Genomic DNA, 27638 nt, shown 5'->3' with positions numbered 1-27638 from the left:
CATTTTGGGTATTGTATTGTGAGACTCTGGGTCCTTTTGAAATGTGTGTGTGTGTGTGTGTGTGTGTGTGTGTGTGTGTGTATTTGCTTCGTTTTGTTTACCAGGCAGTCAGCCCAGTTCTGTCTTGCATTCTGTGGGCAGTGGTTCCGACGTCAGTGCAGTTTTAAAAACCTTTGCTGTGCAGCTTTGGGTCCCGTGGAAGTGCTGTTTAGGGCTTAGTCCGGGAATTGAGCGGTGGCTTCTGCTGCAGCTCAGATCTCAAAGCCTTTGGCCCCATCCCACGCCTGCGCAGCTCCAGGGCGAGACTGGGGCTTGTGCTGGTTCATGCACGGATCAAGGGATCCCCTTCTCCAGCTCCGTCTTCTCTGGGATTTCTCTCACACGGTCCTGCCCCCAAGAGCCTTTGCCCCCCGCCTAGGCTTCCAGCCAGAAAGATTGGGTTTCTCTTGTAGTTTTAGCTGCTCATACTGCCGTGGTAAAGATAGTTACCCAAGACCAGGGCCATCCTCAGGGTTGAGCAGGGAGAAGAAAGGAGGAGGAAAGCACTCATAAGGATTCTCTCCATGCCCTGGATTACAGGGCCCTCTTTCCCCTCCTCTTTCTATACATCTTTCCATTACAGGGTCTCCTTTCCAGGTCTTCTGGCCAAGAAGAGGGTTCTTTCGGAGATTTTGTTGCCTGATTCCCCTGCCTAGTTCCAACTTTGGGTCAATCCTGGAGACAAAAGAGAAAACAACCCCAGAAGCACATTCCCAAATAAGTCTCCTTTTCAGGTTTTCATTGCTTTCCTCAGTTCACACCCGCTCTCACTGATCTTTCCGAGTCAGGGAGCTGCTCTTTGAGTGTTGAAGGCAGTTGAGAGAGAGGCTGGAGTGGGCAATTCTCTCTTGACCGACACGGTAGTTTCCCTCCTCCTTTTGATGCATTCCCGTGGTCCCCACACCCCACCATCTCTTCGTTCTGCATCGTCCTCTTTCTCTGCATCCCCTTTGCTTTGACCTTCCTGGTCCAAAGAGAAAAAAAAAAAAAAGAAGAAGAAGAACCTGCAATCTTTGGTGGCCCACAGCTCTATTTGAAAACACCAAATTTGTTACAAGTAATAAATCAAAGTCAAGTATAAAAGTAGACCCCGGGGCTGGAGACACGTGAAGAAGCAGAAGGGGGTTGGGGCCAAATTCATCACCTGGCTCTTCTAAGTCAAATGATCACCCTCACTTACTTGTTACAAATGTCCATGCACAAAACTGGCCCAGTTCTTGAGAACTGATCCTTGGGGGGTTTCCTTTGAAGAGAGTTGCGGAATCTTTTCTTCAACCATCTATAAATCTTTCAATGAATGCCAGTAAGTTTTGAGATCAGAAGGAATTTCAGCAAAGCTTCTGGTCTTCATTACTCGTGAGAGGCATGGTATTCTTAACACCGACACGACAGGGTTTAGGGAAGTGAGATATTTTTAGTCGGGTTGTGAGAAATAACTGACCGTGTGAAATGCTGTATCGCCTTTTCTGCTTTCAGTCATTAAGGGTCTCTGCAGTTTAGATGTGCTATGGCAGAGCCTTAGAAGTGTGGTGGGTGGGAGCTCCCCAGTCATCGTGTTTTGGGGATCCGAGCCGTGGTGACCCGTGCAATCGTGAACACACAGTGGATGCATGTCCCTGTGAGGAGTGCTGGGGAGCAGTCAGAGGTGAATTGTAACAGTGACACTCAGGCATCATTTTCTAGTTCACAAAGCTCACCTCGTCATCTCCTCTGAGCTCTCCAAAAATCCCGCGGCAATTGTTATTATTAGGTAGGTCATACTTAACAATTCCCCTCTGGGCTTTTCCCTTCCCTACTTGCAGCCGCCAGCTGTCATCCATAGGCACTTTGAACTCAGCGTCCTAAACTGAGCTCTNGCCCCCCCCCCCCCCCCCGCCCCAGGAAGGCATCTGAGACATCCTGCCTTCTCTCTTTCCCTCCCAGCCCTGCTGATCCCTGTGGTCCTGTCTCAGATCTCCGGCATTCCCAGACATTGTCAGACCTTCTCCAACCCTCTGGCACCTTGTAGTAAATCCCCACGTCTCCCTTCAGCCTTACCCGCCGCTCCTGCCAGCCACTCATCTGCTCCCCCTCCCCCGCCCCGTGTGCTCTTACATAACTTCTGGCATGTACTGAATGCTCCATAGGCGTTTTCCAGCTGTACTGCCTCCGTGCCGTGGCCAGTGCTGGGCATCGGCTCAGGATGCATTTACCTTACTTACCTCTCTTCTTCCGAATAATGCTTTGAGAAGGCAATAAAGTATCTTCATCCTTTGAGATTCGGCTTAGCGCCTAACTAAACTCTTTAAGAGCCTCCTCACTTCCCAGGGGCTCTCTTGAGTTCCCACCCTTCTCGACCCCCACCCCCGTGCGCGCATGCTCCCGCAGCATTCCTGTGCACTTCTGTTACAGGATTTCTCAAAGTGTGGCTCCTTTTACTCTGAAGGGCGCCTCTGAGAAATGCAGATCGCTGTTAACACCCAGAACAACTGAATGAGTATTGCTGAGTGCAGGGCCCAGGAATCTGCATTTTGGAACCCCGCCCCCCCTTTTCTCCCCAGCGATTCTGATGCAGTGGGAACCACTGCTCTCCTCTGCCCCCTACCCTGGACCCTACAGCTAGTTCCTGGAGCGAGGCTGTGGCCTCTCAGAGCAGTCTCTGGTTAAGGTTCATTACCACCTAGGTTTAGCTGGGAGATGAGAACAGCAGCGTTACTCAGATTTAACTGGTTTTCAACTACATCTTGTAAAGAGGAGCAGTGCCGCGGACCATTGAATAGCACAGGTTTGAACCTCGCAGGACCACTTGGTGCGGATTTTTTTCAATAAATACGGTACACTGTTGTGAATGTAGTTTTTCTTCACAATTTTCTTAAATTTTTTTTCTCTAGCTTATTTGATTATAAGAATATAGTATATAATGCAAATAGCATACAAAATATGAGTTAATTGACTGTGTTTGTTATTGGTAAGGCTTCCAGTCAACAGCAGGCTATTAGTGAAATGTTGAGGAGAGTCAAAAGTTATATGTGATTTTTGATTGCATGGTGGTGTTGGTGCCCCTAACCCCTGCGTGGTTCAAGGATCAATTGTACTTGTTTGTTTGTTTTAGAAAGCTTTATTCAGGTACAATTTTGCATACCATAAAATTCACCCATTTTAAGTGCACAATTCACTGATTATTAGTATCTTTCCGGCATTGTGCACCTGCCACCATGACCCTGTCTTAAATCATTTCCCTCACCTCAAATAGAAACTTTGTGCCTGTTTGTACTCACTTCCCATTCCTATACCAAGTCCTAGGCAACCACTAATCTATGTTCAATCTCTAGAGATTTGCTTTCTCTGGAAATTCATAGAAGTGGAATTGTACAATACCTGGTCTTCCGTGTCTGGCTCTTTCGCTTAGCATAATGTTTTCAAGGTTCATCCATGTTTTAGAATGTACCAGTACTTCTTTCCTTTTTCTTGCTGAATAATGTTCTGTTGTGTGGATACATTTTGTTTATCCCTTCATCAGCTGATGGTCATATGGGCTGTTTCCTTTCATGTGTTGGCTGTTATGAACGATGATGCCATGAACATTTGTGTACAAGTCTTCGTGTGTGTGGACATATGTTTTCACTGCTCTTGAGTATGTAACTATGAGTGGAATGGCTGGGTCATATGGCAAACGTATAGTTGACTTTTTAAGAAACTTCCAGACTGTTTCCATAGTGGCTGTACCATTTTACATTCCCACCGGAAGTGTAGGAAGGTTCTGATTTCCCCACATTCTCGCTGGCACTTGTTACCATCTGTCTTCTTGGTCATAGCATCCTAGTGGATGCGAAGTGGTATCTCATTGTGGGTTTGATTTGCATTTCCCTGATTACTATTGATATCAAGCATGTTCACATATACTAATGGCTATTTGCATATTTTCTTTGGAAAAACGTCTGTTCGAATATTTTGGCCATTTTTAAGTTGGAGTTTTTATCTTATTTTTTAGTTGTAAGAATTCTTTACATATTCTGCACATAAGCCAATACATTTATTTTATGGATGGACAGAAGGTCACTGGAAACACTTCCCAGGCTGTGGTAGCCTAGTGGGGTCTCCATGGTTCCTCTTTTCCCAGTGCCAGGATGTGGTTCTTGGGGACCTCCTAGAAACACCTTTTTTTTTTTTTTAAAGATTTTATTTATTTATTTATTTGACAGAGAGAGAGACAGCCAGTGAGAGAGGGAACACAAGCAGGGGGAGTGGGAGAGGAGAAAGTAGGCTCCCAGCAGACGAGCCTGATGCAGGGCTCGATCCCAGAATGCTGGGATCATGCCCTGAGCCGAAGGCAGATGCTTAACGACTGAGCCACCCAGGGGCCCCTAGAAACACCCCTTTGCCCTACACCTTCTCCATGGCCTAAACAAGAGCAAATGGGCAGCATGGGGACACAGGAAAGAAAGACTTCCCCAACACCATAGGCACTTAGAAAGGATCGTGGAGTGAGTTGGGGAGGGAACTTCTTTTCAGTGAAGGGTCTTTGCCTCACATTTAGCTCAGAGAGTTCACACTTCATGATAGGAGAATGAAATAGGGATCTGTCCTGGTCCCACTCAGCATTCAGACTCTAGGATTTTATGGCTCTGTCCTTACCCAGCACTACCACCCCGAGTCAGGGCGCAGAGCCAGCCTTCGAGATATACTTAGACCTCCCCCATGGCCTCTGTTCCCACTGGGCTCTTTCCTGCCGAAATGGCCCAGTTCCCTGCTGCCTGGCGTCCTGGAGTGCTGAACTGTCCCCGACAGCCAAACCGTCCATTCCTGAAGGAGATCATGGCCCCCTGAGGAATCTTTCTCATCCATCTGTGTAGCCCCAGCAGCCGGCACAGAACACATCTCAAAACACAGTTGCATACAATTCTCTTAAGTCAGTGAATGAAGAAGAAGGAACGAAGTCATGTATTAGGAGTGAATAAATTGAGACTCACATGGGTTAAGTTGTTGTCTAGTTATGGAGGCTGTCCGTTAAGGGGCTGGAATCTCAAATTAAGGTTCTCTGATGCCAAAATACTTTTTCCATGATATCAAAGCTATGGGCCTTTGCCTCTAATCTTCAGAGATTCCAACTTCGAGGAGAGATATTTGTATCACAAGACTGATCAGGGAGTCTCCTGAGAAGTGATACCAGCAGAGTGCAGAGGGCAAATGGAAAGGGGAGATCGTTTCTACATGTAGTTGTTTATTTTGCCTTTCTATACCCCACTCTGGATTTGATGGTGATGACGGGAAGTAAATGGCAGGCGGTAAAGAGAGGTTACCCCTGACCTGTGGAGCAGTGGGTGGCCTCGAGGAGTTGAGATGCAGAGTATGGGTGCAGCAGTGCTGGGAAGGACCCCGAGGCAGTGGGAACAGCAGAACGGTGGTATGGGGGGGGCATGTTTGGGAAGGCATGACTTGTCCCTGTGACTGGGTCTTAGGAACCGGGTAAGGTGTAGAGGGCTGGGGTGAGGTCCTTTCCCAAGTCCAGTTGAACCGTTTGCTTTTTTTTTTCTCTGCACTGGGACCTTATTAGAGGCTTTGGAGGAATCCATTAACTAATTAGGATCTTGTGTTTTCTCCAGTTTTGTGAAACATCTAAGGTGTTCTTTTATTTATGTAACTCTCTGATCTTTCCTATTCTGGTTTTACTGTTTCAAAATTCAAAGACTCTTGAATCTTCTTTGCAATAAAAATAAAATGATGGCTTCCTCCGCTCCCCCTTTTGGTGAGAAGATGGCCCCAGAAATGCTCAGTAGGAGAGTAAGCAAGGCACCTTGGCAATGCGAATGTATCTCTTAGAAAAACAACTCCCTGGCTTGACTCAGCAGGGTCTGCTTCCAGCCCCGTCCCAAGACAGCTGGGCAAGAAATGTATTTTAATCCCCCTTGATTTTCTACCCATGCACATTGTGTTTGGCAGATAGTGGGAACTAACTGAATGAATGAAACCAGCATTTTGAATGAGCCAGTCAATGAATGAAGGAGTGAAGACCATGGTTTTTTCTTCTACACATAACTATTACCCCATTAGTAATGGTGAACCACACGATTCCTTCCCCCAAGTGATTGGTAGCTTCTGGAGAAAGGAAAGAAGGTAATTGTTATACTCACAAGAAAGAGAAATTAACATCTAGGATGGCTTGGTTTGATGGTAGTTCAACCAATATATATATTTTTTTTACTTTGGGCAGATTTATAGAGAAAGTAGTCTATTGTGACTACAGTTTCAAGAGAGCTCACTTATAAGCCAGCAGCCTAGTCTCACCATGAGAAAAAGTGAGACAGTCTTCTACCCCCTTGTCTCTTCAAATCTATCTCTGTGTAAGCTTAGACTCATGATCTTTGGAAGCCCTTGGATCTGGGTCTCCCTTGTAGAGTCAGGGGAGAAACGCTCACCTTTGCCCTAGTGAGGAGAACCTCGAGCAGCAGTCTGGAACCTGGAAGACCCAGCCGTTGTGAATACGCAAATATTACCACAGTAGGGTTCTTCCTCGCTTGTTTCATGAACTTGCTGTGAGGAATTTACAAAACCCTTTGGGCAATGTGGAGTTTTAAACCTCTTGAAGTCCCAAAGAAAAAAGCAATTACGGAAAACCCAAAGTTCACATTCCAGAGAACAAGGGCGCTCTCGTGAATCCTGGGAGGAAGCCACTGTGGTTTTCAGTGGGAAGAACTAACCCAGTGTCTTCTTTGAGATGGAGACTGCTCCTGTGAAAATCTGGCTTGCCACCTGAATTGGGGTTATGCCAGTGAGTGGGCAGGCAAGGGAAAGGCAGTGAGTGGTAGCCAATTAATTAGTCAATCAAAAAATATTTATAGAATTCTCTATGTATGCAGCAGCCGGCAGGGCTCAGCGGGAGACACAAGAAGAATGAAAGGTGGGACCTCAGCCCATGAGGGGCTCAGACTCATCTCCTTGAGAGGCAAGGTGTTCAGTGCTAGCAGAAAACATCGCACAAGACAGTATTTTAATTGAGCAGGACGTCTTAGAGATACTGAGAATGTAACACAGACAAATAGGCTGTTATTCTGGGCTTATCACCATTTACTCCGTACCCTGGGGTGTCGGTTTTCAAAGCAGCTATGAATGCTGCTTTTAATAACTGCTCAGACGAAGTAGTTAGGTCTTACCAGACCCCTTACCGAGGAGCACAAGATGCTTTGGATGAGAAAATATGGGGGATGAAGGAGTGTTGTCTTCCGAAGGTGATCCACAGAGATTGGGCTCATGTCCTTAGCAGAGGACTATTTAAAAGCAAACAAGTCCTTATAAAAATGCATGGGGGGGGCGCCTGGGTGGCACAGCGGTTAAGCGTCTGCCTTCGGCTCAGGGCGTGATCCCGGCGTTATGGGATCGAGTCACATCAGGCTCCTCCGCTGGGAGCCTGCTTCTTCCTCTCCCACTCCCCCTGCTTGTGTTCCCCCTCTCGCTGGCTGTCTCTATCTCTGTCGAATAAATAAATAAAATCTTTAAAAAAAAATGCATAGGGGTCTCCAGTTATGGGATAAGTAAGTCCTGGGGGGTGTCACGTACAGCAGGGTGAATGGAGTTAACAATACGGTGTTGTATATTTGAAAGTTGCTGAGAGAGGAGATCGAGTATTAAGGAGGGCACGTATTTCATGGTGCACTGGGTGTTATGCGCAAGTAATGAATCATGGAATTTTACATCAAAAACTAGGGATGTACTGTATGGTGACTAACATAATATAATAAAAAAAGTATTATTAAAAAAAAGAAGAAAGAAAGAGAGGAGATCCTGAAAGTTCTTATCACCAAGACAAAAACTTATAAATAGGTGTGGTGAGGGTTCATTGAGCCTATTGTGAGGATCATTTTGCAATGGACAGGGGTCACCCCTTACCTGCGGTTTCGTTTACCTGCATTCAGTCGCGGTGGGAAAGCAGGTGATTCTCTTTCTGATGCCACAAGGTCCATAGTAACCTCATGCCATTGTCACGATGCCTACGTCACTCACCTCATTTCATCTTCATCTCATCACGTCGGCATTTTATCACCTCACGTCATCGCAAGAGGGAGGGTGGGTATGATACGGGAAGATATTTTCAGAGAGAGAAAGGTCATAGTTACATAACTTTTATTACAGTGCAGTATATCATTATAATTGTTCTATTTTATTATTGTTGTTGTTAATCTCTTACTATGCCTCAGATATGAACTAACCTTCATCATAGGTATGTACATACAGGCAAAAAACCTAGCATGGATAAGGTTTGGCACTATCTGCCATTCCGGGCTTCCACTGAGGGTCTTGAATGTATCCCTGGTGGATAAAGGAGGACTGCTGTATACATGTATCAAATCATTATGCAGTGCACTTAAAACTAATACACTATCTGTTGATTATTTTTGAATTTTTGAATGTTTGGGGAAACATATGTGACTACAAAACTAATTATGTACCAAAATTTTCATTTTATGTATTTATTTATTTAAGATTTTATTGATTTATTTGAGAGAGAGAGAGAGCAGGAGGGGAGAGGGGCAGAAGGAGAAAGAGAAGCAGACTCCCCGCTGAGCAGGGACCCCCCCCCAACACCCGACTGGATCCCAGGACCCCGGGATCATGACCTTAGCCAAAGGCAGATGTTTAACCAACTGAATCACCCAGGTGCCCCTAAAATTTTCATTTTATAGTAACCATTACACGTGGACTTGAGAAAACCTCTTTTAGAAATCTTGGTGGAAGGGTACCTGGGTGGCTCAGTAGGTTAAGTGTCTCTTGATTTCAGCTCAGGTCATGAATCTCAGGGAGGTGAGATCAAGGCCCATGTTGGGCTCCGAGCTAGGCATGGAGCCTGCTGAAGATTCTTTCTCTCCCTCTCTCTCTTTCTCAATCCCTCTCTAAAAGAAAAAAAAAATCTTCGTGGAATAAGTATGTGAGCAGAGGAAAATGAAACACTGAAAAAAAATTTTAAGGGTATAATTATAAGGTATGACCTGAAATTTTTGGCTAGTCATTTCCATCGGCCAGGTTTTTTTATGTTATGTTATGTTATTTTACTTATTATTATTATTTTATTTTTTATTGATGTATAGTTAGTTTCAGGTATCCAACCTAGTGATTCAACAACTCTGTTGGCCAGGGCTTTTAGATGATTGCTCAGGATTTAAAATACACAAAGACTTGATATAGTGGTTTATAGATCTGTTTCCACTGAGAGCAAAACAAATGGAATGGCTTCATAACAGTAGCTAACACGTTTGTCACTGACCACATGACAGACTCTGTATGCCTTCCTACACATACTTCTAGCAACCCTACTTACAAACCCTAGTTAACGAACGCATAGCAAAACTAAACTCTTCCCCAAAGACCTTCAGCTAGTGATTCCAAAACCAGGGCCCCTCTAAACAGCCCTGGCTAAAAATGGACAAAACGGGGGTAGCTCAGTTGGTTAAACGTCTGACTCTTGATCTCGGCTCAAGTCTTGTTCGTGGGTTCAGGCTCCACACTGGGCCCCATGATGGGCATGGAGCCTACTTAAAAAAAAAAAAATGGGCAAAATGATTGAGACCTTATACAATGTTTGCAAGTGTGGGGAACTCTCCCTTTCTAGAAACTACTGGGGGAAAGAATAGGAATGCTGTTTCTTTTATTGTTTTAAAGTAGTTATTGCCTATTGGCAGAACACTGGACATAAAGTTAGTGTTAGGAACTGAATATCTGTACTTTAAGGATGGGTTTTATAAAATGACCAGTGAGGCAGAAATAATTTTTTAAATGATGACAACTATCTTTTCTGCTAGGAAAATACCTCCAGAACACCTTAGCCTTTCAAGACGACATATGAGCGAATACTCACTGGCTATGTTCTTACTGAAGTGTATGAAATATTTGTAAATGTGTGCAATTGCTGTGAAAGGAATTTAAATTGTTTAAATGTTTAGAATCCTGACTACTTTATTTGAAAAAAAAAAATCAAAATGTAGTTTCTAAACTCACCGAGAGATACAATATGCAATGCCCATTTTCCTATCTTTACCACACCTCTGGGAAATCATTTTTAAAGAAAACATTTGAGGGGCATCTGGGTGGCTCAGTCAGTTAAGCATCCAACTCAATTTTGGCTCAGGTCTTGATCTCAGGGTCATGAGTTCGGGGCCCACATTTGTCTCCGTGTTGGGCATGGAGCCTACTCAAAAAACAAAAAACATTTGATCAACCACAAGGTGTATCACTGTGAAAGCCCAAACCTCTGAGGACAAAGACCCCAGAAACTTCCTCCAGAAGGGAAAACAAAGGTTATGTCGAAAAGATGAAGAGTCAGAGAATCAGAATGGCTTTGGACCTGTCCACAGTAACCTAGGAAGCTAGAACACTATGGAGCCGTGCCTTGAAAATTCTGAGGAAGCCTTCCAGCCTGGAATTCTACACTCAGCCAAACCACCACCCAAGTGTGAAGGCAAAATAAAGATATTTTCTGACTTGCATGTTCTCCAAAAAACAATTGTCTTTTCATGTATTTTTTCAGAAGACAGTGCTCTGAAATTCAGAAGACGGTTAAGGAAGTACACCAAGAGAGAGGAGGATAGAGAATCCAAAAAGCAGGGGATACTACATAAAAGGAAGTGGGGAGACGGCCCAGGGGTGAAAGTGTAGGCAGATGTCTGGTCACAGAGCACTCATGCTCTCAGAGTGACTCTTATCTCTGGGAAGAAAGACCTAATGGCATTCCAGATGTGTTTGGCCAGCTCGCAAGGAGCCTTCCACAACCAGGGGAAGTGTTTGGAGGTGAATAATTGTTAAGTATGTAGAAAACTGAGAAGTTGAACCACATGGCCACAGAAAAATGGGTTGTGCAAACAAAAAAAATGGAGACTGATCTTAAGAGACGTCATGACTCAGCTGTGAATAGTCATAATTGTGTTGACACCGATGACTGGTCACACAGACATTGTGACACAACAGTGCTGGGGTACAAGAAAGCATGTGCGCGTGTGCTGGTGGGGATTAGGCAAGCAGAATGTGAACCCACTTGGTTTTGCTGGGAACTCAGTGGATAATGCCTAGAATGGAAGGAAAACAAGACGTAAAGACAGAAGCATGTTGCATACAGATGAGGTAATTACTGAAAGCAATAGCTCGACTAGTAGAAATCGGTTGAGTTTCACTACAAAAATAGAAGGGGGCAGTGGGGGGACTATTGTGTTTTTGTAATAAGCTTTGTAGAACTGGTGACTCTAAATTCTGTGAATGTTTAAAGAGCTAAACTTTAAAAGGGGAAAAGGGAGGGGAGACTTCAAATGAGAAAAAAAAATGACAAGATGAGTTACACTTCCTATTATAAAGGAGCTCAAAAAAGAATACTCCCAAATTAATACAAAACAAGGAATTAAGATTCACCTCCAGTGTAATTTCTTAAAACAGATCATTAAAAAGAGAAAGTCGTGGAGTTCTATGTGCCTCTCTCTTTTTCTTTCCACCCACCCTCATGCCCGGCCAGATGATTATGTTTATCTGCTGTAAGCCAGAGGTTATAGGGGACCTCATCTTGGGGTTGGCTTCTGCCTAAATAGGAGGACTGGACAGTGGGGGCCAAGTTTGAGCCCCATCATCTCTCCTAGGTTCTTTTTTGTGAATTAATTCATTTATTTGAGAGAGAGAGAGAGAACAGGGAGAGGGAAGACAGAGAGGGAGGGAGAGAGAATCCCAAGCAGACTCCCTGAGGAGCACAGAACCCAACACGGGGCTCTATCTCAAGACTCTGAAACCACAACCTGAGCCAAAACCAAGAGTCAGACACTCAACCAAATGAGCCACCCAGGTGCCCTTGACCTAGGTTCTTGATTGTCCAGCTGTGTGTCTGGCTTCTCTCCACTTCTCATCCAATTCTTAGAACGTCTTAGGTCCATCCATCTTGTATCCTGCTCTTCTGTTGGCTTCCTGGTCTAAGCCCATCTGTCTGTCCACCTGGCACTGACTCATACTTTACCCACCTCACTGTCTCCGTCCCCCACCCTATCCCTTTCCTCAGTCTAATTCTTAATTCCTGGCTTCCATCTCTTCATGAAAACTTGGCTCGATCCACTTTGAAAAACCAAGGCAAATGGAACTGCCTGGGAAGAATTTGGAGAATCTGCTACTCTGTTCTTTCTTCATTCTTGAAAGCCAGGATGGCAGCTGAGGGCACATGTGGGGAGAAGCATGTGCGTGTGTTTTGGGAGAAGAGGGTACAGCCATCTTGGGCCCCATCATTCTCCCTGGGAACGCTATCATGTGTATTTCTGATATCCTGGTGCATTCTTTCATTTATATGTTCTTCTGTTTCTCTTAGAAACTGTTCTAAAATTTTAAACCCAGAGGCATCTTTCCAGCTTCCTTGCATGAGCTGTATTTTGATCCTTTGAGAGGCTGTGACAGGACTCCAGTCCGTGGTGATTTTACACAAAGCGACATCTGATTCGCTTTTAGACTGCATTCCACACCAGTCAGCCCAGCCCTGCAGTGTGTGGACTAACTCCTGTTGTCTCTCAACATATGGAGCGCTATTAGATAGTGTGAGTTTGAGTCTTGTCAGGGAGGCTGATTAAGCCACCGTTGGGGACAGTCGTCCTAAGTGTGAAATGTAACAGGCCCTCCGAAACAGCGCTGTGAGCCTCTGGGGGTGGTGGGTGCCTCTCTGTTGGGGCATCGGGAGCTTGCTCACAAAGCAAACACATTTTTTTTTTCTAGCATGGGCTAGGTCTATGGCGGTAACATTTGGCAAGTTGAGTAACAGGGAACAGAGATAACTGTGAACAGATGGACAACTATTAAAAGATTTGAGGGGCTTTTATCATCTCTCAAATGGCCTTCACCCACCTACAGGATACCCAGTTCCTTGCAAGATTACGTAAAGGATTCAATTAAATTTCTTCTTCCTTTTTTTTTTTTTCAATTGCAGTAGAAGCAAAAGCTCTGACGTGAAGAGGAAAAGAATAGATGAAAAACTTCTAATTTTGAATCCCCTTGGGATTAGATGCTGATTTCAGCCGTGCAGAGAATACTGCCCCATATTTTGAAAGAGTAGCTGCTGGCAGTTTCAAAGGAGATGACTTTCCAAAATAGACAGTGAACTCCCCCATCCGTATCTGATGACCATCTGACATTTGAATGCAGAATTACAGAGCTGTCCACATGTTTTGATAACTATAACCTTGCTTTTAAAAATATCAGTGGCAAGTCATTATGTTTAAGCTCAAAACTAATGAAAATACAAAATGCAAAAAAAAAAAAGCATTACCTGGTTCCTTGAAGAAATAAGAAATATTACCCGTCTTAGAGCAATAGTATTTACGCACCCTCTGGGGCAGCACTGTCTCTGATATGGGAGCGTGCCAGTCCTCTTTGGCTCAAGATGATGCTTGGAAAGTTTGCAAGAGTGAGAACTACAGACGCTGGTTAAGATGAGGCGTGTTTTACTCTCTCTGGGGCAGGAGCCTGATTTTGCCAAAAGAGTCATAGGTTGGTACGGTGGGAGCTATGGTAGCTCTAAGCTGGATCTCACGAGCCCGGCCAAATTAGATTGGGTGCCATTCCTCAGGGGTTGCCTTCATAACATTACATTATAGGATTATAGCAGTTTTAAGGTACTTACCTGTGTACACTCAGTGTAGCTCTCTAAGGAGTGCTTGGAAGCAGGAAAGATAGATACCCAACCCCACTTTTACCCTCCATTCCCTTACTCAGTGTCAAACTCAGTTTATCCCAGCCGAGACTGCTGAGTTACTAAAGCTCCCTGTCTCCAGAAACCACCCTCCCTGGACCCAAATCTTGTCCAAAAATAACCAGCAGCAAAAGAAAATAAACATTTTTGATATTTTAAATTAAAATCCCCGCTGTTCAGAATAATTGTAATCTAAAATAATCCAGCAAGAGAAACACTAAAGATAGTGATAAGGAGAAGACAGTTAGATCTTGGAGGTAAAAACCCAATTGCCTGCTGTAAATGATGTAGTTTTATAAACTCGTAGTTCCGCGCTGGGCTGTTTGGCTTAAGGTAATAGAGTAAATAAACAATAATTATCAGTGGGTTTAGTATCCTCTGGAGAGTTACATTGCACAGAAAGAGTCCTTGGAAATAGTTAAAGTATGTTCCTACCATTTAGTAGGATAAAAGTTGGCAATATTAACTGTGAGATATATGTTCACAGGCTTTAAGTATATGCTAGACATAGATTGTATCATAGCACATGGAAGCATCCAAGGAGACACTTGTTAATGGCGTAGGGAGTGAATTTCTTGTGTCTTACAAATGGGGCTTATAAATGCCATTGAATTGAATGGAAAATAAGATCAATGTACTTTGTGGGGTTTTTTTGTTGTTGTTGTTCCAAGTTTTATGTTTTTTGGAATTTCACGTATTCCCTGCTGTGTAGAAATACTCTCTAGGTCGTTAAAGCCATTCGGAGCAATTCTTTTCTTTCTTTCTGCTGTTAAGTTTACTGGTGTCAGCTTGCTAATCCTCCCTGACATTCACACGGACTCCCATTTGTGCCTGTGTTTTTCTAGAATGGCAGAAATGCAGGGACTGATGGAGAGACTGGAGCGGGTGGTCGGCCGACTGGAGTTGCTGTCTGCAGGGTCCCACCGGCCTCCTGGGGACTGCGGGGAGATTAATGGTGTCAACGGAGGTAGGGACACAAACTGTTGTCATTGCTGGTCTCTGTGAGGGTCACTTAATATTGTCCCCATCACTTAGTTCTCAAGAAATATTCTTCAGCTCCCATGCCCCTTCCCTTAAATGTGACCATGACATTAACCAGATGCAAGACATCCCTGAAAAAGGGAAAGGAAAAATGTTTCAACCCACAATCCACGAAAATTAACCAGTTATCTGTGCCTATTAAGAACACAATCTATCTGCCAAATGTCATTATTCCTTTGTTGTAGTGTTTATACTGTTGTTCTGCATTCCACAGTGACTATAAATATATTATCTGAGCAATTATCAAGAAGAAATTCACATTCTCAATTACAATGTAAATGGGAAGAAATTATCATTCTGTAGATTTCAATTTTAAAGAGAACAAGTCATTAAATTTAAGAACTACAGTTGGGAAGGAAGGGAGTCTGATGAGAAGCCAAACATTGGTTTCAAGTAACGTGATTACATTACACTGTTTTACCTGTGCCTATTTCTAATCAAATGTGCCATTCACAGTATATGCTAATGCCACATCTGAAAAAAAAAAAAAGATTTTAAAATATTATACGATCAAACATAAAAAGTTAACTACACAACATAAGAAGTTAACTATAAGGATACCATATATGGCAAACTCTCTAAGTTATCAACAGTAAATTTTCCCAGTTCCTTCTTGTCGGAGATTGTAGATTTAGCAAAATAAAAATACAGGACACCCAGTTACATTTGAATTTCAGATGAACTACTTTTTTTTTTTTAATTGGCTTAAGTGGGTTCCAAATATTGCATGGGATAATACTGCAAGGTACACACTTATCCTAAAAATGTATTCATTGTTTATTTGAAATTCAAATGTAACTGGGGGCTCTGCATTTCATCTGGCAACTCTATTCTTGTGTCAAGTACATTTCCTCCTTATCTGACCCATTTTGAATCCTATCAGGCTTTGGGGGCTGGGAAAAGCCTTGGAGAACGGGGGCTTCAAAAAAAAAGCTCTCACAGGCGAGATCCACTTTGGTACTTCTAGAATTTCAGGCATATTTGGAGCTGTGCCTGTATTGCATGCCTTGGGACAAAAATTACTGTGTGAGCACAAGTGTACAGGCTGGGTTTTTTTCCCCCCCGGAACATAATGAAAATTAAAATGCTTTGAATGAATTGAAAGGGGGTGTTGTTTAAAGGGAGGCTGCCAGGGGCCTGTAAGTTTCTTCCACATCAACTGAGACACATCTATGATTTCGTTTTAAGCCTCTTTTTGTTAACTATATAGTTGGTATCTGAGATTCATTCAACCTTGTTTGTAAGAAACTCTTTTCATGTTCGCTTCAGCAACTTGGTTTCCTTATGTCTTTGGCATCAGGTGATCGAAAGACATTTCTGTACGATTGCTGTCCACAAATATAAAGCCTGTGAATACATAAAATAAAGTGAAATTCCGGCTCTCAGGAGACTGTAGTGTTGTTGAATGAAGGGGGGGGAACCCTCAATAATTTGAACTTCACTTGACTTAAAAGAGGTATTAGACTGCACTTTGTATTTTCTTTGTTAAAAAAAAATAATTTGGGGGGAAAATTAATAGGCTAAACAGAATTGGAAGGTGAATAATTCAATTATTTATGTTTTAAACAGGTATTTTCTAATATAGCAAATCATTCTAAACCAGTTATTAAAGTAAGTTCTTTCAAAACAACTTAGCCAGCAATTTATTATCCTACTTGAAATGAAGTAGGATCATTGGTAAACAGGATAATTAGCAAAATATCTGAATGATACCCACCCTTAACACAGTTTGCTAATCCTAAACAGTGCTGCTTTCATTGCTTCTTAATTTAGTGAGCTTTGATAATCTTCTAAATTCTATTTTTAACAAATCCTTGAAGACAACCTCTTACCTTAAACATAAATATCATTATTACAGTGATGGTATAACTTAAGCTTTTAAAAAAATTTTAAGGTAAAAAGAAACTTTTAGATGGAACCCCATCCATTACAAATCTGTAATATACAGAGATCAGAGAACTGCCTTCTTATGAGACTGGGGCTATGTTGGGTTTTACAATGTGTTTTCTTTCTTTTTCCCCCCTGACAATCAGGTAAGTTTGGCTCAACAATTGAAGAAGTAATTTTGCATGCCCACCAAGTGACAAGTACTATGTTAGGAAATCTAAGATGAATTATATACAGTCAGAATTTTCCAGAATCTTTGGTCTCCATGCATTGCTATTCGTGGCCACAATGCTTTGATTAAGGGATGTTCACAAAATGCAGGTTGGGGAGAAAGACAGATCGTTAAAGGCTGCCCAGAGGAGGTGTGAGCAGAGCTGAGTGATGAAAGGAAATTGGAAAATATTCCCTTTTATCACCATTTCTTCTGCTATGTAGAGTGCTTTGTGGCATTTCTAAAACTCTCCCACTTTAAACACGTGGCAGAGACCTCTGAGGTGTCTCCCCCAGCAACAAATGGGTTTATCTGCTTCCAAATGGACCCATAAGGAATCTTTGGGCTTGCCGCCCTTTTATGTTCCAGAAGTTGGCATGTATTGTATTTTGAACGGTAGGGTAACTCTGCTTCAATAGCCTGCGTAGAAGTTAGACTGCAGGTGCACAGCACTGTCAACAACTGTTCCGTCACCCTCTGGGCCTGTGGCAATGGGCCTCTGGGAAAGGAAGGAAGCTTTATCGTACAAGTTCATGAGCATGGATACTTCAGTATGAGAAGGGAATCCTAGGTTTGGGATCGGATTTTTTTTTTTTTAAGAATTTATTAATTTATTTTAGAGAGAGAGAAAGAGAGAGAGAGAGCATGAGTGAGGGGCGGGGCAGAGGGGGAGGGAGAAGCGGACTCCCCACTGAGCAAGGAGCCTGATGCAGGGCTCAGTCCCAGGACCCTGAGATCATGACCTGAGCTGAAGTCAGACACTTAACCGACTGAGCCACCCAGGTGAGCCTGGTTTGAATTTTAATTGTCTGTAGGGTTGAGTTTCTCAATATTAGGGACCTGAAATCTGGGATTAAGACACAGTTTTTCTATTAGTTAAAAGGCAGGAAAAGAGAGGCAGAGCATGCCAGGTTGGGCTGATATCGCTTGGGTTTTTACAGTAAGTTGTCAGATCAAAACTTCATCTGAGTTAGCTCAGCAGTCCTTTTCATGCCGCCCAACCCCACTTCTCTCCCCTCAGGAAATAAGGACAGGGCAGAACAGAGTGTGTGACACTGGTGTTCTTTTCCTACTTGCCCATAGTTTGTTATTGCCTTTTAATTGCCCTGGGTAATCTTGGTAACTGTTTACAAGGACATATAGCACCTGGGCAGGTCAGTGTAGTAGAAAGTATACCTGCTTTGGATCAATAAAGCTTGTGTCGGTTCTTGGATCTGCCACTTATTTGACCTATAGCTTTGGTCAAGTCACGTGCTCTGATTGCATCTCCGTTTCTTCTTCATCAGTGAAACTGTGATGCTACTTACCTCATGAGTTTGGGGCAGAAATAAATAAATGTGTAGGTGAAAGTGCTTACTCAGGCGGATGAAGAATAGCAAAGCATTGTTTTCTTGAGCCATGGAGAAGGGTTTCATAAATACTGACTGAGTGAATGAATGCCCTGGTGAGAAGAATGAGAACAGCATGAGTGATATTAAGCTTCCATAGTTCCTATGGCCAAGCAATACCAGCTTTTCACTAAACTCTCAGGACCTGACAAAATGTGCTTCTTCCAAAGGTGTGGCACCCTCAGTGGAAGCCTTTGATAAGCTGATGGACAGCATGGTGGCTGAGTTTTTGAAGAAGAGCAGGGTCCTTGCTGGTGATGTGGAGACTCACGTGAGTACTTTCCTCTCTCGTTCTCCGGGGAGAAGAGGACCGCTATTAAAAAAAAAACCAAAATGACAGAGGCAGGTGAGGATATGGAGAGTTTGGGACCCTGGTGCACTGCTGACGGGAATGTAAAATGGTGCAGCCAAGTATGGAATTCCCACAATCCCACTTCTGGGCAGATACCCAAAGAATTGAAAGCAGGATCTCAAAGAGGTATTTGTACACCCATGTTCACAACAGCATTATTCACAATAGCCAAGAGGTGGAAGCAACTCGAGTGTCTGTTGGCGGATGAAGGGTAAACAGTGTGGTATATATGTACAAGGGAATATGATTCAGCCTTAAAAACGAAGGAAATTCTGACATGTGCTACCATGTGGATATACCCTGAGGATATTCTGCTCAGTGAAATAAGCCAGTCACAAAAGAACAAATATTGTAGGACTCGACTTCCATGAGGTATCTATGATCTCATTTATATGAGGTATTTGGAGAAGTCAGAGGGGAAGGGAGAAATGGGGACTTGTTTAATGGGCACAGAGTTTTAGTTTTGCAATGAAAACTAAACTCCAGATAAAAGTTCTGAAGATCTGTTGCACAACAATGAGAATATAATTAACGCTACTAAACTGGACCCTTAAAAGTGGTTAAGATGGTAAATGTTGTTTTATGTGTGTTTTAACACAATGAAAAAGTGTGGCCTGAGGAAAAGCAAAGCCATAGAATTTGATAATCTTTGGATTAGGAAAGACCTTTAATGATATCTAGGCTATCCTCCCAGTTTCAAACATTTTTTTTTTTACATTTAAAAATGTTCAGCATCATCCTTGAGAGTAGTCATTATTTGCATGCATTTAGTGAAAATTCAATGTAAAAGCCAAACTAATTAAAAACCTACAAGAAATTTATCACCAGGTTCTCCTTTTTTCGCCTTTGTTTCTCACAGAGGATTAAATTCCAAATCCATCTGCTTATGGATTTCCCAGCAATGGCAAAACCATTTTCAGTGTAGATTCACAGAAAATCTGATTCTTGAATAAAGTTGTGGTTTGCGGTAAAAGGAAAACAAAAGCATAAAAAGGGACTGTCTCTTACTTGTCCCCCAATTAGACGTTACATGCAACTCCCAATACCGGTCTTCCACATGATCTGGTGACTTAGGTTATACCAGAGTTTCCAGGATTGTAATTAATAGGTGCTTATCTCATCACATTTGCAATGCATTTGTTCATCACATCTGAGAAAAATGAAGATTCTCCCCAGGACCTCCATTTTTATTAAATATACCTATTGAAATGCCCATTGGCAAAAGAGGGGAAGCTGTGATGTATGTGAGTTCTAGAAAAGTCTGTGTAATAACACGTGTTCACTTCAGATGTATCATAGAGCTCAGTAATTGCTCTGGCCTGCTCATGAGCTTTAATGTGTTTGTTCATAAGAAACTTTGTACACAGGAAGATAGTGGCTGAGTTTCTTCTGTTCTGAGACGTGATGGTACCTGAAAACCAGCACATAAAATGGACTATTGCTGCCAGTACACTAAAAGAGATTCTTGAGTGATTGACAAACATTTACTGTCTTGAACACTATTACAAATGGATCATTATTGTTACTGTTTTTTAATATCTTATTTATTTATTTGAGAGAGAGAGCAAGTGGGACGGGCAGAGGCAGAGGGAGAGGGAGAATCCCAAGCTGACTCTGCACTGAGCAGGGAGCCTGACGCAGGGCTCAATCCCACGACCCTGAGATCATGACCTGAGCCAAAATCAAGAGTCAACCACTTAACCGCACCACCCAGGCACTCCTCATCATAGTTACTATTTGTTAATGTTGACTTTGTGTTTCTGAGGTACAGAGTACATTATAACTCCCATTAGTAATATCTCACAGAACTATGTAGAGAAGTGTTTTACTAGAGAATAAAGAGGCCTATAAATAGACATTTAATTTTGCATTAAAAAAACATGTAGAGTTTGCATACTAAGTAAGTCTCTTCAAATTCCATAGTAAACAGTTCCTTTCAATTCTTTTCAGAACAAAGCAAGTTATAAATAAGTGTAGCTTCATTTATATTAAGTTTTTCCTTCTCTCCACTCATCAGCCTGAAAATAGTATGACTCAGTTGAAGGACTGTTCTCAATAACAGATGCACAGTGCTTAAAGAAATTTATGTTTTTCACTAGTGGGTTTTTAAAAAGTGAAAGAAGGAAGATAGGGGGAGAAAGAAGGAAAGAAAAAAGAGGAAGAGAGGAGGAGAAGAAGAAGAAAGAAAAAAGAAAGAAAGAAAGAAAGAGAAGGGAAGAAGGAAAGAAGAAAGAAAGAAAAAAGCTTGTCATCCAAAAGTTTAGACTCTGACTCTGCAACACAAAGGGAGTACAGGGAGCTATTGTCCATCTGCCCATGAGTTTAATACATTGAGCAAGTGGTTTATTTTTTCTGTCTTATAGAAGCATGTGTCGTTGACATTAAGCCTGCAGCTGCTGCCTCTCACATAAGCCAGAAGTGGGGGTTGAACTTTGTTCCAAGAACACACCTGTTGCCTGGAAAAAAAAAAAAAAACCCCTCACATACCTGATTGCACAGTATGGAAATTTGAGAATGACACAAATGTGCATCATGTTAAACCCTAGCCCTGTGTTTAAAAGCTATTTCACAGATACTAATAATGAAAAAGGGCAGCCAAGCTATGATTTAACGTCTGCTTCGATGTGTTGGCTGCTGGTTGGGCTTAATTTACTGATCACTCAATAGTCTATTGACAGAACAGACCACAAAAAAGGGGAACTAATAGCTACAATTAGGAAGTTCTGTTGAACCAAAGAGCATAACAGGTTTCGAAAAGATTAGATCTTGTAAAGCCTTCTTGGATGCAACATAAACCCAAGGGCTTATTTAAACTACTCCTCAACCCGGGAACACTGACACAGCTTGCACTCCTTTTAAGAAAGGATCCACAGTGCATGATTTTATAATACGGGTTTAGATTAAATGTAGTCTTCAATGTCAAAGGAGAGGGTCATCTGTAATACCAAGCCCTTGGTCAGACATCATTTATCCTTAACTGGACTAATGTGATTGTTTCTTACAAAGCTGTCCTGTTGTTTTTCATGGTCTGTGGACCCAACCTCGGGGCTAGTTTTAAGTGATTTGACAGTCACGAAACAGCGACAAATCATACAGCTCCTCTTAATGCAAACCCTTTTTGGAAATTTATAGAATTTACATTTTAAAAATGTCTCTAGAAGTCTGGAACATTTATTTTCTGCCCTTGATTAAAATGGATAAGAAAGAAACACTCTTTTATTCATTGCTTCATAAAAATGAAAGAACCATAATTTGAACAAAAAGGCAATAAAATTCAATTAAGAAGTATAACACACTTAAGCATCGTGTGATTAACTCACACTGCACAGTGTTTGGACCTTGCCTTCCCTGCCTTCATAAAGGATGAACATTTTTAGACAATTATGGTAGCTGCCCTCTTGGGTCACAGTCACTGCTCGAGATGCGTCCAGCCTTTGTCATGGATGTAAATCCTCTACAAAATGTTGTGTTCATTTTATGCTATGCTGCTTGAGTCACAAGTTCAAAGAGTGGCTGACTAGGACTAGCAGCTTGTATTTGGGCCTTAGAGCCAGCTCTGCTTTTTACAGCATAACCTTGAGCCTGTCCCTTACCCTCCTCAGTAATGAGGCAGACGACCTCACTCGCAGGGGCCTTCCCTTTCTCACAGCCGGTCGAGTGATCATCACCTGTTGTGTCCGCAGAGCATCAGGGAGGGGCTGGTCGGTGTCCAAACGGAGCTTGCCATAGGGCATCATCACGAATATAGAAGCATCGTGGGCCATGCCAGGGAAAGTACTTCAGTCATCTCAACGTCTGAAACAAGCAGAAGGAAGCATGTCAGGAAAAGGATGCATGGGACACGAAAGATAAAATATCATCCTGCTTTACTATGATAGAGAAGACACTCAGACTCCTTCATTTAAAGAGACCTCAAGGCCTCCATGAGTCTGTTCTTCTTGGTCTTAGAGGTTGTCACTTATTCCTTTTTATGGACCTTTTCTCTGAAGATAATGAATAACTCTCTCTTTGGAAAAAATAACACGAAATGTGTACATATTTATTTTACTAATTGTGTCCTTCTCCTGAATTTGTACTCACTTCAAAAGTGATCATTTTGGGGCGCTTGGGTGGCTCAGTTGGTTAGCCGTCTGACTCTTGGTCTCAGCTCAGGTCTGGATCTCAGGGTCCTGAATTGAAGCCCCACGTTGGGCTCCGCACTGGGCATGAAGCCTACTTTTTAAAAAGTTGCATTTTAAATGCTTTATAACCTGGGTCTATATAGGGACCCTCCTGCCCTCACCAAAAAAAAGAAAAAAAGAAAAATCAGAAGCACAGGTTTGGGGTTGACTCAACACCCATTCTACCCACATCTCTCTCACTCTCTGGCTCACCTTCGGCCAAGTTGTTTCCCCCATTAACTTCTAGTTTCCTGCTAATTGCTTCATCTGAAACATTTATTTTTGCCGTAAGTACACAAACACTTCGGCAATTTCAAGCCCAAAGGATCTGTATGTCTTTCACATTCTCCAAATGGCAGAGATCCATAAAATGACTCGTAGCAAGAATTCTGCCGCTAGATTTCATACAGACTTTGAGTTAGGACTTTCCTTTCTTACTGGCTTAGCCAGTTATGATTGTCAGAATTATTAGAGAAGGAGATACGTTAAAATCATCCCTTCTAATATAATCCCTTTTCTTTTTCTTTCTCCTTCCCTCCTTCTCACCCTTCCTTCTTTTTTCCCTCTCTCCCTCCACACGCTAGAGAGGTTAGGTGACATCGGTGACAGGTTGAGTGATGAACCATGACTTAGTACAGAGCGGGGGAGTCTGGTGTCTCCAGCTGTGATCCTTTGGGTGGGGAGACACCTGCCTTTGACCCTCTGGGCAGCTGTGTCCCCCATCACCTTTGTGGGGAACTGGATCCCTCATGAGAAGCAAGTGGCACTGACTGCCACCTTCCTCCCAGCTTCTGCACTCCATAGCGGTTCCCGTTTCCCCTACCCGATTTCTACAGTGTGAGGAAAGGTCAGTCAGACCGCTGGCTCAGACAAGGGCTGAGGAGGGGGTGGAACGTCACCACTGCTCATGTGCTTTGACTGTCCCCTCAGAGCAGCGCTGAGTGAGGCGATGGGGAGGATGGTGGCCTCCAGGACAGGTGCACGGTGTCCCTCGCAGACCTTGGCTCCTGCCCCATCACACCAGCCTTGCCTCAGCCTGGTCCTCACTCACGGTGCTGTTGGCATAAAATCTGCAGAATTCCAGAAAGTCACAGATAGATCAGTCTCTGTCATCATTTCTTCCCAAGAATCTGAAGAATTTTTATTCTCAGCATCGGACGGCCACATACTTTGCGACCCAGCTCATGCTCTGACGCACAGCCCTTTCCTGCTAGGTCGCTAGCCTGAGCGGGGCGTCCCTGGAACCACTTTTTAACTTAAGGGCATTTTTAACTTAAGGGTTTAGAGCATGTAATCCCTGTCTCTTTCCTTGCACTTCTCATTTCATGGCGCATTTGGAGCTTTGGAGATGGGCTGCTGAGAAACTGGTCCTAGAACCCGAACATCTCTTGAAGGGCCACCAGGCATCGCTAGCCCCCAGGATTTCCCCGTCTACCAAAAATAAAATGTCACCAGAATGTTTTGCTGAAACAATGAATTAGGTGCCGTGAATCTTGCAGGTTAAGATTTTTTTCTGCCTTTTTTTTCCTTCCTGGACGGTAAACAGTAAATTTGCTTTCACCAAACTTTTGCCTGAATGCTTTTTCTTTTTTTTCTTCTTCTTCTTAAAGGAGAAGTACAGAATTCTGTTCTGTGTTCACTAGTATGACCACACGAAGAGCAGGGATGCATTCTGAGCGTGCCCAGGCCTGCTGTGGCTGGGGCCGCTGTGTCCCCCACCAGCTGCCACCTCTTGGCCTGCACCTGGGAACAAAGTAGATGATTGAGTCTCACACGAATGGCATTGCTCCATGTAGAAGCCGAGCAAGAGTGTGCAACTCAGGCCGTGGCAGGAGTTCCCGAGGATAACCAGCAACTTCTCTCTGGCCATTTTTCTCCTCGGCAGTACCCTCTCAGAGGATTGCTTGCCATGTCACAATTGACTCATGCTACCCAGTGCCGTCAAAATACGTGTCCTTGTCCTCACCCTTCTCTTTCTCCTGCCCTTCCTTCTTCCTAAAACTATGCCAATATTTGAAACATTGGTTGTTTGTTTTCTCTCTAGACTTCAGGATAACTTAATTGTCTGCCCGGAGGCTGCTTCAGTATCTGAAAATTAATACTTTGTCTAAAAGTAATGGCCTGATTTCATTTAGATTATCTTGTTATTTCTGTCCATGCAGCCATTCCCACAAAACACACGCACACACACACGTGCATGTCCTCTGTGTGCCTAAGAATTCCTTAGGCTACGCAGAAGAAAAAAAACAGTCTTGGGCAAATATATGGGATGTCAGGCCCAAGACTCGCTCAGATTGTAGGAAATATGTTTGCAGATTTGTTAGTGTGTGGAAGGCAAGTACAAAATATGCTTTCTTGCCTTTAGTAGTAGTATTTAGATTATTATTTATTAGTATATTTAGTATTTAGGTTGTGCTTTACCAATGTCAGTTTCAAAATACGAGAGTTTATACATTTTATAACATATTACAACCCAACTCTTTATAATGTATCAAGTATAAGATGTTTTAGTGATGTAAAAGAAAACGTGGTACTCAATGAATTAATAATTTATTGTTCCTTAAAGAAGATGCATATATATATAATAATCCATTATATATATGTGCAATACATATATATACTTAGTCATAAAAAAGAATGAAATCTTGCTATTTGCAACAGCATAGATGGACCTAAAGACTATTATGTTAAGTGAAATAAGACAGAAAGACAAATACTGTATGATTCGCTTACATGTGAAATTTAAAAAACAAAGCAAACAAAACAAACAGAAGAGAAACAGACTCATAAATGCAGAGAACAAACTGGTGGTTGCCAGAGTGGAGGGGCCTAGGGAGGCGAGCAAACTGGTTGAACGGGATTAAGAGGTACAAACTTCCAGTTAGAAAATAAGTAAAACACGGGATTGTAATGTACAACATAGGGAATACAGCTGGTAACATTGTCACAACTTCATACGGTGACAGATGGTAACTAATTTATTGCAGTGACCATTTCCTCATGTATATAGATATCAAATCACTATGTTGTACACCTGAAACTAATACTATATTATATTTCCATTATTCTTCAAGAGTAGTCATTTATCACTCATACGTGTTTGCAATAGAAATCTTTTCCCTTTCAGAAAACACTTCTTTTTTTTTTAAGATTTTATTTTTAAGTAGTCTCTACACCCAACATGGGGCTCAAACTCATAACCCCAAGATCAAGAGTCACATGCTCCACTGACTGAGCCAGCCAGGCAGCCTAGGAAAACCCTTTCCTAAGGCACTTGGAATATTGATACTTGACTTTCAGTTAGTTGATTTTGTCAAAACTGATTAATATATAGGAAAGGTAGTGTGGTTTACCGATAATTTGGGGCTCGGTCATTGGTGCTGGGGTTTATTACAAGGTTCCAGAAGTATGCTGCTTTCCTCTGACCATCTCATTGTCTAGCACTGTGCCCATAGTGAGTGGCTAATGAATACCTCACATGTTCACTCTACTCACAGATAATCATGGTTATCAATTTACCATATTTCTTCCTGATCTTTTTATATGTGCATTTTAAGAAAAATATTTATCTGTAGACAATTTTAAATCCTGCTTTTAAAAATAAACATTATTTTAAATTAAAAAAAAAAGTATCAGACTCTACCCCCAGTGTTGCCACAGCCTCTAAAATACTCTTAACAATTCCAGTAACAGTTGCTAAACAGAAAGATCCCACTCAGAATGAAAAAGTACCAAAAATCATTCACATTTTTGCATTTGCCAAGAGCAAGCGGTGTCACTTTCAGTTATATTGACTGAACATGAAATTGTTAAAAGTGAAAATTTTGACAAACTAATAAAAATATTTTCAGAATAAAAAAAATGAATGAATGAAAATTAATGTTTGAGTGAATGTATCAAATCATTAATGAATTACTGAACCAACAATGGATGAACATACCATGGCTGAAAGTTTAGATTAAGCAATATCCTAGACTAACAGTTGAAAAGATATCAAGGCCAAGTTTAAAGTCATGAATTAGCAAGTGAAATATGGAGAAACATAGACTGTCGATTTTTGTTCATCTCACACACACACGCTCACATCCTGAATTTCTCATAGACCTGACAATTTGTCTAGTACCTCCCTCATTCTCTTCATTCTCATTAAGAAAAGCTAAATGAGAATTTTTTCAAATTTATTTGAGAACAGTGGACACACGTGACAGTAGTTTCCGGTGTACAGCCTAGTGATTCAGTGTCTCTAGTCGTTACGCCATGCTCACCGCAAGTGTAGCTACCGTCTGTCCTGATATGTTGTAATATCATTGACTGTGTCCCCTGTGCTGTGCTTTTTATTCCTGTGACTTACTCATTCTGTAACTGGAAGTCTGTATCTCCCACACCCCTTCACCCATCTTGCCCATCCCCCCAACCCCCTTCCTTCTGGCAACCATCAGTTTGTTCTCCGCATTTACAGGTCTGATTCTGCTTTCTGTTTGTTTATTCATTTGTTTTGCTTTTTGGATTCCACATACGAGTGAACCTATATGGTATTTGTCTTTCTCAGTCTGACTTATTTCATTTAGCATTATATCTTCCATCCATGGTTCATCCGTGTCACAAATGGCAAGATTGCATCCTTTTTTATGGTTGTGTAGCATTCCTGCGTGTGTGTACCTTCTTTATCCATTTGTCTATCAATAGACACAGGTTGCTTCCATATCTTGGCTATTTATTGTAAATGCTGCAATAAACATAGGGGTGCATGTATCTTTTCGAATTAGTGTTTTTGTTTTCTTTGGGTAAATACCCAGTGATGGAATTATTGAAGCATATAGTATTTCTGTTTTTAATTTTTTGTTTTTTTTTAAAGATTTTTTATTTATTTATTTGACAGAGACAGAGACAG

The 27638-nt window shown here is 42.2% G+C and overlaps 1 protein-coding gene across 2 annotated transcripts in view; it reads left to right on the top strand.

Moving 5' to 3' along the window:
• The window catches only part of CAP2 (cyclase associated actin cytoskeleton regulatory protein 2), a 149056-nt gene that overhangs the window by 9464 nt on the left and 111954 nt on the right, over positions 1–27638 (top strand). The window contains exons 1-3 of one of the 2 annotated variants that reach the window (XM_019807728.2): positions 11012–11124; positions 14554–14675; positions 18406–18506. In XM_019807728.2, coding sequence (XP_019663287.1) covers positions 11066–11124; positions 14554–14675; positions 18406–18506 — 282 coding nt within the window. In that variant the 5' untranslated portion in view covers positions 11012–11065. Of the gene's footprint in view, positions 1–11011; positions 11125–14553; positions 14676–18405; positions 18507–27638 lie in introns of those variants that run through there. The other variant, XM_034660283.1, reaches the window with a different exon arrangement.

This window comes from Ailuropoda melanoleuca, chromosome 5 (genome assembly GCF_002007445.2).
Source record: "Ailuropoda melanoleuca isolate Jingjing chromosome 5, ASM200744v2, whole genome shotgun sequence".
Lineage (NCBI taxonomy): Eukaryota > Metazoa > Chordata > Mammalia > Carnivora > Ursidae > Ailuropoda > Ailuropoda melanoleuca.
Note: the sequence above shows the minus strand (reverse complement) of the source record. Positions and strands in the feature narration are given on the sequence as shown.